The sequence below is a fragment of the Topomyia yanbarensis genome, chromosome 3 (genome assembly GCF_030247195.1).
Source record: "Topomyia yanbarensis strain Yona2022 chromosome 3, ASM3024719v1, whole genome shotgun sequence".
NCBI classification, from domain to species: domain Eukaryota; kingdom Metazoa; phylum Arthropoda; class Insecta; order Diptera; family Culicidae; genus Topomyia; species Topomyia yanbarensis.
The window spans coordinates 293,817,319-293,832,921 of NC_080672.1; the positions used below are offsets into that span (position 1 = coordinate 293,817,319).

The 15,603-nt window shown below is 40.3% G+C and overlaps 1 protein-coding gene and 1 long non-coding RNA gene across 3 annotated transcripts; one reads left to right on the plus strand and one right to left on the minus strand.

Annotated features, from left to right (window-relative positions):
• Positions 1-887: 887 nt before the first annotated feature.
• On the minus strand, positions 888-1,397 carry LOC131691728 (uncharacterized). The gene is made up of 3 exons (XR_009305841.1): positions 1,255-1,397; positions 1,097-1,195; positions 888-1,029 (listed from the first exon to the last, which is right to left on the minus strand). It is a non-coding gene; the product is annotated as an uncharacterized LOC131691728 (long non-coding RNA).
• A 10,508-nt stretch (positions 1,398-11,905) lies between these two features.
• LOC131690901 (serine protease 33-like) lies at positions 11,906-14,072 on the plus strand. Of its 2 annotated transcripts, none has more exons than XM_058976976.1 (5): positions 11,906-12,462; positions 12,714-12,917; positions 12,970-13,131; positions 13,187-13,301; positions 13,358-14,072. In XM_058976976.1, exons 1-5 carry the CDS (start codon positions 11,913-11,915, stop codon positions 13,731-13,733), a joined length of 1,407 nt encoding a protein of 468 aa, XP_058832959.1. In that variant the 5' UTR covers positions 11,906-11,912; the 3' UTR covers positions 13,734-14,072. The 2 variants fall into 2 exon arrangements, with proteins under 2 accessions (XP_058832959.1, XP_058832960.1); XM_058976977.1 differs by having other exon boundaries at positions 13,187-13,296.
• Positions 14,073-15,603: the final 1,531 nt, after the last annotated feature.

Consider the following 15,603-nt stretch of genomic DNA (forward strand, 5'->3'; position numbering starts at 1 on the left):
CGAAAATATGCTTTTGAATATATAATACGTATCAAAGTCAAAATGCCGAGGTATTGCGACTGAAATATATTGGCAATTGTCGGTAATATACAGTTTTATTGAAAATACATTCACCACGTTTCATACGGACCCTTGATGTAATTGAATCTCCATTTGATTGCTTATTTTATGGCGTATCCATACATACCACCAACTTACCCCGTGGCCGGGGTATGTTGGCGGGTTTTCCGCGTAACACATTTTGGTCAAAGACAATGCAACAAACACTTTGAAAAAATTCTGGGAGGATGCCAACAGTCTGTCCTTTCATGCCATATGTTCTATTTTGCAAAATCTACCTACATCAAAGCGGTAAAAAAATGGAAACTAAAAACACCGCCAACTAGCCCCGGTTTCCCCTATAAAAACAAAGACAATGCAACAAACACTTTGAAAAAATTCTGGGAGGATGCCAACAGTCTGTCCTTTCATGCCATATGTTCTATTTTGCGAAATCTACCTACATCAAAGCGGTATAAAAATGGTAACTAAAAACACCGCCAACTAGCCCCGGTCTCCCCTACCTCGCACCACTCAATTCGTTATGTTCTGTAGCCCAGGCTCCCGAACACACTTACTTTATATACACGTACAATGCACTGATGCTACCTTTGAGGCCTTCCTGCTTTATTACCGTTATTGCATATTGCTGTATTCAGAACAAACCCTGTGATTTGAAATGTTTACATGAAAAGGTAATTTGGTTTTATAAAGTTTGTCGATGAAAAGTCAAAATCAATACGAGACGAATCGATGGAACAAATATGCTTGGAACGGTAGTAGGTCTTGGTTTTTAGGATTCGACAGAACGTAACATCTGCTTACTTACATTAAAACTAATTGGAACATTCTTATAGTTTTATTGCATTTTATTCACTATTTTTTCTGAAAACTTTCTAACATTTTTTTTAACATTTGTATACTATTTCATAGCTAAGCATTCACTTTTGTTTCTTCGCTTTCACCAGAGTCTGAATTTCCATCAGATTCCTGTAATAAACACAAAAATAACATCAGAAAAATTTTTTGCAAAGGATAAATTTCAGAACATAACTACCTGACCCTGTCCTCCCGATCGTACTGTATCTACGACTGGTATTTGTGGAAAAGCGAATGCAGCACCGATCAAGATCATGAATAAGGTTAATAAGATGGTCTACGCATAAAGATAGAATTTTGTGAAGACTAATAATGCAAAAGCGATAAATAACCTACCAGCTTCATCTTCGGAACTTCTTTAGTTGGAAACTAAACCGGTCACTGCAACGAACAAAGTGTTACTGGAAATAATCCGTTTTATTTCCAGTACAAACCCAAAGTAGTGATAAGCGTTGCCGTCATTACATGTATTACATGTGATTTAATAATAACTATTCAGCTTGGTAAACAAGAAACTCGCAGCGAATAAAATGCTAACAGAGATCAAAAATAAACCTGATTTTGAACTTTGATCAAGTTTCATTTTTCGATTTTATGAGCGACATGCTCTTTGGGTGAATCTCCATACATGATCATTGTTTCTGAACAACGTTAATTCTTGTTCCTTTTTGTAAATCACTATGCTAATTTTGATGTCGATCGATTATGATCAGGCAATCCACATTGAATTTAAAATTTGTATGGAAATTAGCACGGGAAAAACAGGTGTGTGGTCCACTAGGAGCTTAATAAGAGTATATTATCTTTCTCCTAGGATACATTCAATTAGCGTGGCGATAAATAACTGTAAAATTCATTCATAGAGATAGCCGCGTCACTTATGAGGGGGCAATGAACTTTATACTGATCAGTTTAACCTCATTTCTCCGACAACTGTGCTCATCGTTAAGACTAGAAGATATAAGGAAACTGAGTGTCGGCGGTTGTCCCCAAGGTGGTGTGCTGTCACCATTGCTATGGAACCATGTCGCCGATGGCTTGTTGAGGAAACTTAATGAGCTTAGGTTTCCGCAATATGGTTTCGCCGATGATTATTATATAATGATATTTGCATTAACACACTTTTTGAATTGATGCAACAAGTCGTATGTGTTGTTGAACAATGGTGTCTTCATGTCCAAATAAAACATCAATGGTGCTTTTCACGAAGGATTACAACCGGAGCTCGCCCGTTGCAGTTCTTTGACTCTGAAATTATTGTCGCAGATCAAGTTAAGTACGTTGGGGCAATTATTAACTCAAAACTTAATTGGACAGCTCACATCGACTTCAGAATAAAGAAGTTTTGTAAAAGGACTTTCGGCAAATCTTGGGGGCTCAAACCCAAGTACACACGTATGCCTTGTTTGGTGGCAGAATGACAATCAAAGTTAAACCATCTTCAGAGGATGGTCTTGATGGCGATGACTGGTGCATTCTCGACAACACCTACTACTACTGACTGAAAAAGAAGCATTTTCTTGTACATACCGCCTAAAGGTTACTGGGTTTTGGAACAGTAACCCAATATACCGTGCAACTAGCCACACAAGACTGTGGCCCCAAATGTTTAATGGGGATGAGTATATATTTTCTCCTAGCGACCTTACACTCACCTGTAGTTTTCCTTTTAAAACTTTCAATGTGAGAATTCCTCCTCGCGAGGAATGGTTGTCTGGTTGAATGGATCGACAACTTGAAGAATACGTATTCTACGTTTGTTGTACTGATGGTTCTTTGTTGGAGGGCCACGCCGGTGCTGGTACATATTGTCGTAAAATGAGATTAAACCAATCTCATTCGCTTGGTAGCTACTGTACCATATTTCATGCAGAAATCTTCGCGATTCTGTGTGGCGTACAATTGGCACTTCAACAGAGAATTTGCAATACAAGTATCTATTTTTGCTCTGACAGTCAGGCTGCCCTGAGAGCACTTAGTTCGGCAGATTCGAGATCGAAATTAGTAATCGCATGTCGAACTCAAATCGAAGAATTGTTACGTTTGGTTTTGTAACGTTTTACTTGTGGTGGTGGGGCCACACTGTACTCACCAGCTAGGGTCGTTTCACGGTTGTCTCCTAGAGAAATTCACAACGGGAGGACTTTCTTCCCACACTATGGTCACTGAGCGAATCGTAATAATATCAAGCAGAAACAAGTACCAAATGAGAAACACTATAAACAAAAAAAGGGCGACACAGCTTGAATATTCAGACCATACACTTTCTATTTAATACTACTATTTTTTATTTCGCGACTTGAGCCAGAAGGGCTATTAAAAAACACAACCAAAATTTATTACTTGCGTTTTATTCGACGAAAACTTTCTTTTGTCGACACCGTTGCGATCGTGATGACGTTGGTCGACTTGCAGCTGGATCGATGCGACGCGGGCTTCGACGATGGTGCAGGAACGTACGGACGATGGCGACTGCGGACTCCTGAAGAAGCAGCAACTCGGCCTATTCGTAGCGGAGGACTGCGTTTCACTTTTGGGCCTGGAGAGTGGTACAATGCGTGCTATATCTTCTACACGAGTGTCTAACACTAAGTCGAGTGGGCAGGCATTGCATTTATCGCTCATATGAGTAAATGCGCCCGGATGGTTTGCTACTGCGACAATAAAAACTCACATTTTCACACGAAAAGTTATTGGCACTCACACAACTTCTCCGGATAAATAAAACAGCCGGCGAATGAGAGAATGAGTTTATCACGGTATCCTTTTTTCGCTCGCTGCTTTCCTGTCGTTATTCCAAAACCAGAAAAAACAAGTCTATATTTCTTTGCCGCTTTTCTTTGTAATTAAGTGAATTTTTATGATTGATTTCCACGAAATTAAAATTTTATCACCTTCTCCGGTGAGAAGGAAAAAGTCAAATAAATTTTATCCGGAAAATCATTCTCACGCTATTTGTGGAGACGGAGAATTTTGCGACTCATCTTATCTCGGAAAAGTTGGACATCGGATAAGCTTCTTCTCGCGTGAGTGAGAGAGAATTACAAAGCCTGCGAGTGGGATTTACAACGTTTTCAGTCTAGTAGAGCCTACCCTCCCGTACTTGGGCACTGGCATCTACAATGGCGTAAATGACTTGCCAATTAGGGTTGGGAAAACCGGATGATTTTAAAAAACCGGTATTTTCGGTATTGGAAATGAAAAAACCGGTAAAACCGGCATTAATAAAAATTACAAACTGTGTTCGCTAAACATACAAAGCCAATTGGGCATTTGATCATTTAACAGATAACATGATTTGCTCTCAAAGTACTCCAATATCGAAAAAGCTTTATGAATGTTGATTTAATTACTCTTATGGTATTGTAAATCTTTTCTAAAGTCCACATTAAGGGGCGGAAATAGCGTAGTTGGTAAATCGATTGCCTTATACGCAGTTCACCTGGGTTCGATTCTCAATCCCGCAAATAGGGTTAGATTTTTTTCTAACTCGAAAAAAGAACCGTATGACCCAAAGATTAAAACCTCTATAATCAAAAATGGGATGTGATTCAACATCTGGTTTCTGTAGCGTAGTATGCAAAGTGTCGTCGCTTATTAGTTCAAAGAGCACATTGGTTAGCTAGATGCAGTCGGCGTTCCGAGATTTGAAAAACAAATACATGGAAAACCAGACCTGAAGTTATTGTTTTCTGGTTATCCAAATGCTCGAACATGAAGGTGATGTTCACAAGAAATGGGAACGGGTTTCAGCCTGTCGAAAACGAAAACGCTATAAGACAGGTTGATCAAGGTCAAATTTGTCACTGGAATCCGAAAATGTCATTCGAACAATCATACTCAATTTACGAAACCGCTTGAGCATAAATTCTACCTTGTCTTGAAAACCAGTGCTTTGTAACAATCTTCTTTTAATTTCATTTCAACGTACCCTGATGCAGTATTGCTGATGAAAACCGTAAAATCTACGAGTTCTATGATAGGTCTTTACGTTATAGATTTGGCAGTGAATAAATTGAAAACAAAATGGAGTATATGGGAATATGGAGTTGATTGATGTTGTCTTGCAGGTTTTTCTTGTTCCTCCATAGGTTGATAAGTTTTATTTGATATGTGGGATTTTTCGGGTTGTTAAATTAAGCTGTATCCCACTGCTTAAATAAGCACTATTCCCCTGCTTATATCATTATTAAAGAGTTTCAAAGCTGTGCAACAATAAAACCCTTTAATTAAATAGTTCTTCCCAAAAAATTACCGAAAATACCGGTTTTTCATTCTTATAAAACTGGTATTTCGGTATAGGATATTTGGACGGTTTTACCGGTTTTCGGTAACGGTAAAACCAGTACTCCCAACTCTATTGCCAATCACTGACCGTTCTTGCAGTCGCGTCGTACTAGTACGTTCACTACACGGAAACCGGTACCCACACTAATCCCACTCGACTAGCCGAACAAAACTTAGCGTTCGTGTGGCGGTTCGGAAGGGCGGGAAATTAGATCCAATGGATCGACGTGTACACAACCGAGAACTTAAGCGAAACGCGCGGTCACTTAATGTCGGTGACTATCGATGCTGCTGGTCTTCATTCCTCCGGACCGATGAACTATTAGAGAGCGCATTACTTTTTCGCGGTAGATTTTATCATTGACCTGTCCATTTTCCAAAATATACCCACCGCGCCTTCTCGCATCCCACCACGCATTTGATGACGGTGATGATGCGATGACAGAACGATGACGGCTGACATTTACAAAAAAATTATCGTTTTGGTTGATGTTACGAAATATTTTAAGTACAAATGCTATCAAGAATATTTAATGTGCGGTAATTGTTTCCTTGATTTTTTAATATAATGAACAATTATACCAAACAATATAATAACAAAATAATTAATAAATAAACAAGCAAAATAAATAAATAAATAAATGTATAAATAAGTAGATAAACTAATAAATAAATAAATAAGTTGATAAATGAATACATAAATAAATACATGAATAAATAAATAAATAAATAAGTAAATAAATCTCTAAACAAATAAATAACGGAGCCTACATTTAAGTTTAATAGCAGAACTTAAACGCGACTCAAACATGCAAGCAAGGAGTAGTAATGGTTTGACGTTTAAATTCTACTTAGACATTTACGAACAATAATTTCAAAGTATAAACAAAGAACAGGCGTCGTCAAATACACGAGATAGACCGTACACTGTTATATATTTATGCTACAAAAAAACGATATTTACAAATAAATACAAGCTGGGCTCAGTGACGATATTGTGACCTAAGAAATCACAGGTCACAGAATATAGCATCTCAAATGCTGTCTACCATATATGGATACCCGGTTATTCCGGAATTATTGGAAATGACTGGGTGGACGAATTGGCTAGAGCGGGCGTTACGACTAACTTCGTTGGTCCAGAAGCAGTTCTACCACTTTCGAAAAGTTGGATAAAGCACAAGATTCGCCCTTAGGCTGCATCCGAACTTGGAAACCATTGGTGTAGCTTACAAACTTGCATTCAAACAAAAACTTTTCTGCCGGATTTGAGTTGGAAAATGCAAAGAATTTGTTGCATTTTTTCAAGCACAATTGCGGTATTCTAGTCAGGGCACTGATTACAAACTCAATTATCACATGGCTACTATTCAGCGTGCTGAGTATTATTCGTGTGATCTTTGTGAATCTGATTACGGAACTTCATATCGTTTGATACGTAACTGCCCTGCAGTGATGCAATTTTTCATTCGTAACCGAGCACTCGTTCAGTTTACACACGCGCGTTGTTTGTTGTAACATAACCTTGAGTTAGGCGATATCGGTGAAGGTGTTTATCCCAGCAAGGGCTGGAGTACAAACATTATAAACGTTAAATTGTGTCAGGCCGTGCAGTGTAGTGCGGTGCTAAACAGTTTTCTTACCTGAAAGACGGCTTTGTTTAGACGAGCTATACCAGCTCTCTACTGTGTGAAGGTCACGCGGGTGATGGATAAAATAAACGAAGGATCAATTCACTTACCAGCTCGTCAGGAACCAACTGGTGAAGTGTTTCGTTTTTTACTTTTCTTATCGATTTTTTTATTGCTTTTGATTTTTTATTTTGAGTTAAGTTAAATAGTGCGGTCGAGCGTGTTGCTCCCGCAACAAAATGGATCAATGAGAAGGATCTCCCTCCCAAGATGAATCTTTTGAAGAAGTGGAACACCTATCTGATTCAGAGACAGATCCACTTCCTTCACTTTCCCCCAATGTCTCACAGCCCCCCCGAGTCAAAGTTTTTTTACAATGGAGAAGACCTTTACGTCCTAGCCCAGTACACGTGCTATTGGTAGGTGTCCAAGCTACCGCACGGGGTGTACTGGGGGCGTGTCGGGCTCGAACGGTGACGCTGCCATTAATACCGACTAAACTCCATTGGGCTCCGCCATCGTTCCCCCCAGGAACTACCTCTCGGTATTACTTCTGGAGGGATGGCTGTACTTAATGACTCATTCACTCTCACTCACGCGTTCATACGTCCTGTATGAGGCTTACTTGCTCTGTCTATCGCACCTTGATTCACTCTCAAACACTCCACATGAGGCTGACTTTTGTGCTCACCTTTTTCGTTCCTTGCGAGGCTGACTTGTGTGCTCGCCTTACTCATTCCTTGCTAGGCTTACTTTTGTGCTAGCCTCTACCATACCATGTGAGGCTGACTTTTATGCTCACCCTTAACATACCGTGTGAGACTGACTTGGATGCTTACCCTTTCACTCCTCTGCCACGCCACGAGACATCGATAGCTGAGTCCCAACATACTACGCTACGACCCTCCCATCTTGGCATGAGGCAGTCCACATATACGCCTATACACTCGCTCTTCTGTCTTGCTTCGGGGTGGCTGGGTTTACCCCTTACGCGGTTGCCAGTCGCTGCGCCAAACCTGCCTCAGCATGAACAGACCATTCACTCCCTTTTTTGCGCTCGGCCTTTTTCGCTCCAACTAACCAATCACTAGTTAGCCGTGCCCGTCGTCTGTCCAAAACTATCGATTCGACACAGGTACTTCCCCTGGAGAAAGAGTTGTTTTTGTCCAACTCGATTCTCGATACCGCGATTCAAACTCAGACGAAACGAGTACCCGACGTGAACACCCAAAAACGTTCTCCCAACCCGTGGTGGGACAAAGAGTGCTCAGACGCGGAGAAGGCTGGTGCGTATAAAGCCTTCCGAAACGACGGGTTAATTACTAGGGTGTACGCGATATTAGAAAAGCAAATGAAAAATTTAATGAAAGTCGAGAAACCCAGTTTGACGACGGGTTAACAAGAGAAACATCGATGAGCACTCTTTGGGGCACGGCCCGACGTATGCGAAACCGAAACAGTAATAACGAGAGCGTAGAATATTCAAACCGTTGGATATTCGATTTCGCCAAGAAGGTTTGTCCGGATTCCGCCCCGGCACAGAAAATCTACCGCGCCGTGTCCCCTCACAATACCGCGAACGAAACACCGTTTTCGATGGTGGAGTTCTCACTTGCTCTTTTATCATGTAACAATAAAGCCCCAGGGCCAGACAGAATCAAATTCAACTTGTTGAAGAATCTGCCAGACTCTGCCAAAATACGCTTGTTGAATTTATTTAATAGGTTTCTTGAGGGTAACATTGTCCCACATGACTGGAGACAGATGAGTGTCATCGCCATCCAAAAACCAGGAAAACCAGCCTCCGACCATAACTCGTATCGTCCGATTGCAATGCTGTCCTGTATCCGGAAGTTATTCGAAAAAATTATCTTGTGTCGCCTCGACAATTGGGTCGAAACAAATGGCTTACTGTCAGATACACAATTTGGCTTCCGCAAAGGCAAAGGGACGAACGATTGCCTTGCGCTGCTCTCAACAGAAATTCAAATGGCCTATGCTAACAAAAAGCAGATGGAATCAGTATTCTTGGATATAAAGGGGGCTTTCGATTCAGTTTCTATCAACATTCACATTTCACCAATTTTAAGTAACTTTTTGCTAAACCTGTTGTCTGAAAAACAAATGCATTTCTCGCATGGTGATTTATCGACATCACGATTTAGCTACATGGGCCTTCCCCAGGGCTCATGTCAAGCCCTCTTCTCCACAATTTTTACGTGAATGACATTGACGAATGTCTGGTCAATTCCTGCACGCTAAGGCAACTTGCAGATAACGGTGTTGTCCCTATTACAGGTCCCAAGGCCGTCGACTTGCAAGTACCACTGCAAAATACCTTGGACAATTTGTCTGCTTGGGCTCTCCAGCTGGGTATCGAGTTCTCTACGGAGAAAACTGAGCTAGTCGTATTTTCTAGGAAACGTGAACCAGCGAAACTACAGCTTCAGTTAATGGATAAAACTATTGCTCAGGTTTCAACATTCAAATATCTCGGGGTCTGGTTTAACTCTAAAGGTACCTGGGGATGTTTAATTAGGTATCTGAAACAGAAGTGCCAACAAAGGATCAACTTTCTCCGTACAAGAACCGGAACATGGTGGGGTGCCCACCCAGGAGACCTAATCAGGCTGTACCAAACAACTATATTATCAGTGATGGAGTACGGATGTTTCTGCTTTCGCTCCGTTGCGAACATACATTTCATCAAACTAGAGAGAATCCAGTATCGCTGTTTGCGTATTGCCTTGGGTTGCATGCACTCGACCCATACGATGAGTTTAGAAGTGCTGGCGGGCGTCCTTCCACCAAAAATCGATTTTGGGACCTCTCGTATCGATTGCTCATTCGATGCGATATTTTGAACCCATTGGTGATTGCAAACTGCGAAAGGCTTGTCGGGCTTAATTTTCAGACCCGATTCATGTCCTTGTACTTCGATTACATGGCACAGAACATCAATTCATCTTCGTATAACGTTAACCGTGCTCATCTCTTAGATACTTCTGATTCAACTGTAATTTTCGACACATCCATGAAGGAAGAGATTTGTGGAATCCCGGATCACATTCGCCCACAAGTGGTCCCAAATATTTTCTATAATAAATACCATCAAGTCGACTACGGCAAAATGTTCTACACTGACGAATCAATTCTCGACGCGTCCACAGGCTTCGGTATCTTCAACGAAAATCTTGCTGCCTCATTCAAACTCAATGATCCTGCTTCAATTTACGGCGCATAATTAGCTGCCATTCAGTATACTCTCGGGACCATTGACACCCTGCCCGCAGACCATTACTTCATCGTTTCGGACAGTCTCAGATCTATTGAGGCCATCTGTGCGGCGAAGCCTGGAAAGCATTTACCGTATTTCCCGGGAAAAACACGAGAATATCTGAGCGCTTTATCTGAAAAATCTTACCAGATTACCTTGGTTTGGGTCCCGCCACTTTGTTCTATTGCGGGCAATGAGAAGGCGGACTCTTTAGCCAAGGTGGGCACATTAGAAGGTGACACTTACGATAGACCAATTTGCTTCAATGAATTTTTCAGTATCTCTCGTCAGAGGACGCTCGAAAGTTGGCAAACTGCATGGAGCAATGGGCATCTGGGACAGTGGTTACATTCTATTATCCCGAAGGTATCAACAAATGCTTGGTTTAAGGGCTTGGATGTGAACCGGGACTTTATTCGTACGATGTCAAGGCTCATGTCCAACCATTACTCGTTTGATGCGCATCTCCGTCGTATAGGGCTTGCTGACAGTAATCATTGTGTTTGTGAGAACGGCTATCATGACATCGAGCATGTTGTGGCTGTGTGCAGAGTACCGTGTTGCCAGGTCCCAACTAATAGATTCCCTTCGGGCCCGAGGTAGATCACCCTATGTGCCAGTCCGGGACGTCCTGGCAAGCCGTGACCACCCTTATATTTTTCTTATCTATATCTTTTTGAAAACTATTGATGTCCAAGTTTAATACATTTCCCCCTCTCTCATTCACAATAGAACCTCACCGACCTATCCCTGTATCTACAATATGGTATTGCTTCACGAATATTCGATGCATACCCTTCTTGATAACCGTCTATCCAGAACATCATGAATATCTCTTCGGGGGTGTTGTCGTTCTGCTATCTCAATAGTAATGGAGGTTTCGGTAAAGTGCAAACACAGCTACGTTTAAACAACTGTTAAAATCGTATTCCATCAATGATTTTGAATATATATCATTCAATATATGGAAAACTTAGGAAAAATATAAAATATTAGTATTTAAATCATAAACTTTTAAGATTTGGTCCTGCCTTCGGCCACTGTCGGAAGCTATCCAGCAAATAGTACGTAACCAAAAGGGGCCCGATCATCACGGTTTGTTAAGGTTCAAGTTACCTTTTTTAAGCATGTGTTAGAATTGAACGCTTGGTAGTGTGGATAGGAAAATTTGTGTTCAGCTTTGCCTCCGGATTATCCATTTAAACCTTTTTAAAACTCTAAAGGAAGAATATCAGTCGATTTATTAGATCATCACGATTCAATTCATGCAAAATACCTGCTGGAAAAACCATCGGCTTAGCTGGATGGTGCTTTTGAAAAAGTGGCTGTGGTTTTTTCATTGCGCAGTTGTGGTGCGTACCCCAGCTCGGTGTGGTAGTGTGAAAAAAAAATAACAGCCACTTTTTCAAAAGCACCATCCAGCTAAGCCAATGGTTTTTCCAGCAGGTATTTTGCATGAATTGAATCCTGATGATCTAATAAATCGACTGATATTCTTCTTTTAGAGTTTTGAAAAGGTTTAAATGGATAATCTGGTGGCAAAGCTGAACACAATTTTTCTTACGCATACTACCAAGCCTTGAGGTAACTTGAGCCTTAAAGAGCAATAAACAATACCTTTTGCAAATATGTATTGCTAATGACTAGTACACAAGATATGTCGCTTCACAACCACAGTGTACGCCTGAAATTGGATTCGAAAGAATAATCTTTTCTAGAAAGATAGTGTTTACGAGGTTATTCGTGAGTGCGTGCGAATAACACAGTTCAGTCTCAAGTGTCCGGTCTTTTTGATAAGGATGATTCAGTTTCTTTTTTGGGTTTACTCTGTAATAAGCAGTGTTCTTTCAAGTACAGCATCTGCAGAAGATGTTTGTGGCGAACGAAAAGATTCCAGTTGGAGATGGAACGTACGGATAATCGACAGGGTACCAGTCCGTGATTCGATACTCTGCGATGGAACATTATTAAATGAAAGGTTTGTGCTAACTGTAGCGCACTGTTTGTTCGATCTTAATGGTGATCCGCTTGATGTTCGTAAACTATGGATTTTGATTGCGGACGGTGAATCAATGTCCATAGAACGAACCTACTACCCAAAACCGTTCAATGTGGAAGAACTGGATAACGATTTGGTGTTAATCATGATGGATCGGCGAGTGGTGTTCAATGCGCTAGTTGCTCCCGTTTGTATACCTGATCCCACCAGAAAGAAATTGAAAGAGGTTGTTGTTCCTTCGTGGGAGAGTGAAATGTTACCGATAAACGATCCGGTTACATGCCGAACTAACACCGAAAAAATATTCCAAAAGACGTTCGAAGGGGCTCTCTGTCTAGGATTTTTCAAAGGTATTTTTAGGAAAAATAAAGATACACATAGCAACCAAAAGTTGTGAAAATACTTAAAAAGTACACTTTAAAGGCCATGTAAATTTCTCAGCTATTTAAACTCGAATGGAACTTGAAAGCTGCTTAAAACACTAGTAGACCATAATACAAATAAGAAATTTCATTGCTTGAGATAATTAGAAGGATTTTAGGAAATTGAACCAATCGAAATCTTATTAAATGTAGCCCTGGTTTTTTCTTTTATGTTTCAGAAACCCACAAGTTTATTGAAAACGCAGGAAACGGTTTATTCGAATATAAGAACGGTAAATGGTTCCTAGTTGGAGTGCAAATGTACGGTACTGGCCAAACTAAAGCACAAACAAGCTACATTGGAGCCGTTTCACTGCAACCGTATGTCATTTGGCTAAGAGGGATATTAAATTACCATGCAGCGCCTAACCTTAGCGAGAAAAGTTAGATCAGCTCGTTTTTGGAAATGATCTATGTAAATAGTCTTCCTTTCAGAATGCGAAGAGCTCACACTCAATAAGAGCCCACAAGCTATTGACAGAGATGAAGCGGTTAATCTTTTAGAATCTGAGCGAACATCCTCGCGTACTTTATGCCATGGAACACTTATCAGTCCTCGATTTGTGCTGACGACAGCTAAATGTGCTCGAAAAACAAGTAAACATTTTCTAGTAATCTGTACACCATCGAGAAAAAATCTTTGTTTTTACAGAACGCGTGTTTATTTCATATGGCGCCAACAATTCTGAGGGGTTTAACAACTTGAAATTTTATTACGAGGAATGGAACGACAAACTGGCACTTATTGATCTGCAACAGGATGTGAGGTAGCTTAATGTGTATGTACTTCGATACCACATCACAGCATAATTTTATTTTTCAGAAATTCTGAGATTATGCTAAGCTGCTTGGGGATCGGAAGGGATACGGAAAGTTTTGTTTTTGGTACACAAATTATTCACCGAAATTCCTTTACTCATATCGAAGGTCTCCAGGTCCAGTATCGCGCGAACTCTCCGCTTCAGGTGAAGTACTACTGTTCACGGTATCTGTACCCGGGGCAGTTAACCATTGCTGGGGATGCACTGACTATTAAAGAACAAAACGACACTCGTAACCGACTAATTGGTTTCCTAGAGGAAGAGCTGAGCTGTGAATCGTGGGATTATTTCTACGAACGTCCAAAAATGGTAGAAGGCATTAATATTGAGATGTATTTACCTTGGATAGAAGATATCGTATGGCAAAGCAGAAATTAATTATTTGACGGAAATGATCTGCATTACGATGCCTCAAGACTTGGGGTGAATCGCGCAATGAAGCGAGTTTTTTATTTACATGAAAGTGACAATTCGATTCGAGATGAGCATTTTCACCCCTATCGTGACTATCGCCCTTTAAAAATATATCTATACGTTATGCTATTATTCCAAATTTCCTGAATTAAGGGGATGCACCACTGTAGAGCACGAAAAAATAGACATATTTCGGAAATTTTTCTTGACGCAATGAAGGAATGAATCGAGATCCTGTAAGGGATCATTCATAAATTACGTAACGCTTTTAGGGGGGAGGGAGAAGGTATGGCAAGTTGTGACATAGAGGGGAGGGGGTGTTAACTAGATCGTTACGTAACATGTTTTCATCGAAGAAAAAAATTTTTTTCTTGGAATTTGTTACGTAGCAGGGGAGGGGGGGATGGAAAAATTTGTGATAATTTGTTACATAGGGGGAGGGGGAGTTACTTTTGGGCAATTTTTGCGTTACGTAATTTATTAATGGTCCCTAAAATGGGATTTATAATACTAGTTTTGATGTACAAAAAATAAAGTGTTCAAGTAATTTACCCACAAGATTTCGACTGTACTTAATGTAGAAAATCGCCTAACATTTGCACGATTTGGCAAAGAAGATGTGTTAGATGTAACTCTCGGCTCTGACGGTATTACGCAAGATTTGGCGAACCGTTATCTGATCAAAGGTACATCGTCTTTGATAATTTACACGTCTAGATGTATGTATCATCTTGCGGTTCTACTGTGTATTAATTCATTTTTGAATTGTAGTTCAAAATTGAATTTATTTGTGTGAACTTTGCTAGAATGTAAATTCTTACTCTTTTTGCTTAAACCGTTGACGCGTGTAGATCATTCCACTCCTTTTCGGATTTTCGGTAAATCGAAAATTGTGTCACTTCCCCCATACTGACAGTTGCGAGAAGCGTGCTCCTTCTAATTCCCTAAAAATTAGTAAAATTTTGATAAAAATCAAAGAAAAAATCTTCGTCTTCGAAACTCAATACTTATTGAGTGCAAGCATGGTTTGAGAAAGGCCACTTTTCGATTGCGCTGAGGATGATCTGTTAAAAGATCTTCACAGGCGTCTTTTCATTAATCCCTCCTAACTCTATTATCCCCGGAATCAGTGGGTTTGGCTTGAGATATGGTATTATTTGGTTCTCTCCAGATAACGAACAATGCTGTACCTGGATGAAACAGAAATTGAAGGAGTTAAGTGGGGGGGGGGGGGGGGGCAGGGACTTCAGTTTTATTGCCAAACACCTTCACCAAAATAAGAAATGCTGTTACACTTCGTAGAATTCGAAGGAATGTTTGAAAAGCTCTGTTGTTTTGATGATGCTAGATTTTCACAACACTCGTTCGCGGACTGATTGCTGGAAAGTTCTTAGAAAGTGAGAACCAAGTCAATTACAGAGAAAATGCAGCAATATTTGCAGTACCGACGACCAATCCCTGGAGTTTCGTGCGGAAAGGGGTTATAAACTTAACTATGGCCTCCAAAAAGTCACGGCAAAAGTTTATAAACCTAAGTTGGTTTTAAGGGGGTCTTCTACTCGCGAGGCTTAAAATTGAGCACTTTTTTGGGAATAAATTGTAAAGCATCTACGCAAGGAATTTAGAAACTTTTTTTTTATTTTGAAGATATGTACATGTTTTGACTTTTCAATTTCACTTTTGAAGATGAAATGAAAAATCTCACGCGACCTTGAAACTTCATTGATGATATTTACTGAAATCGGACCAGTACTTCTATGAAAAATCTTACTTGACCGCTTAAAAAACACTACTTTCGGGAAAACGTGTTTAAAGATAAAGTACTGTGTATAAC

Bases quoted from the DNA above. Each gene is read 5' to 3' on its own strand.
- LOC131690901 (XM_058976976.1), top strand. From the start codon at position 11,913: ATGATTCAGTTTCTTTTTTGGGTTTACTCTGTAATAAGCAGTGTTCTT. The intron at 12,918-12,969 runs GTTAGATCAGCT...TCTTCCTTTCAG, and splicing joins GCCTAACCTTAGCGAGAAAA to AATGCGAAGAGCTCACACTC. The intron at 13,132-13,186 runs GTAAACATTTTC...TTGTTTTTACAG, and splicing joins TAAATGTGCTCGAAAAACAA to AACGCGTGTTTATTTCATAT.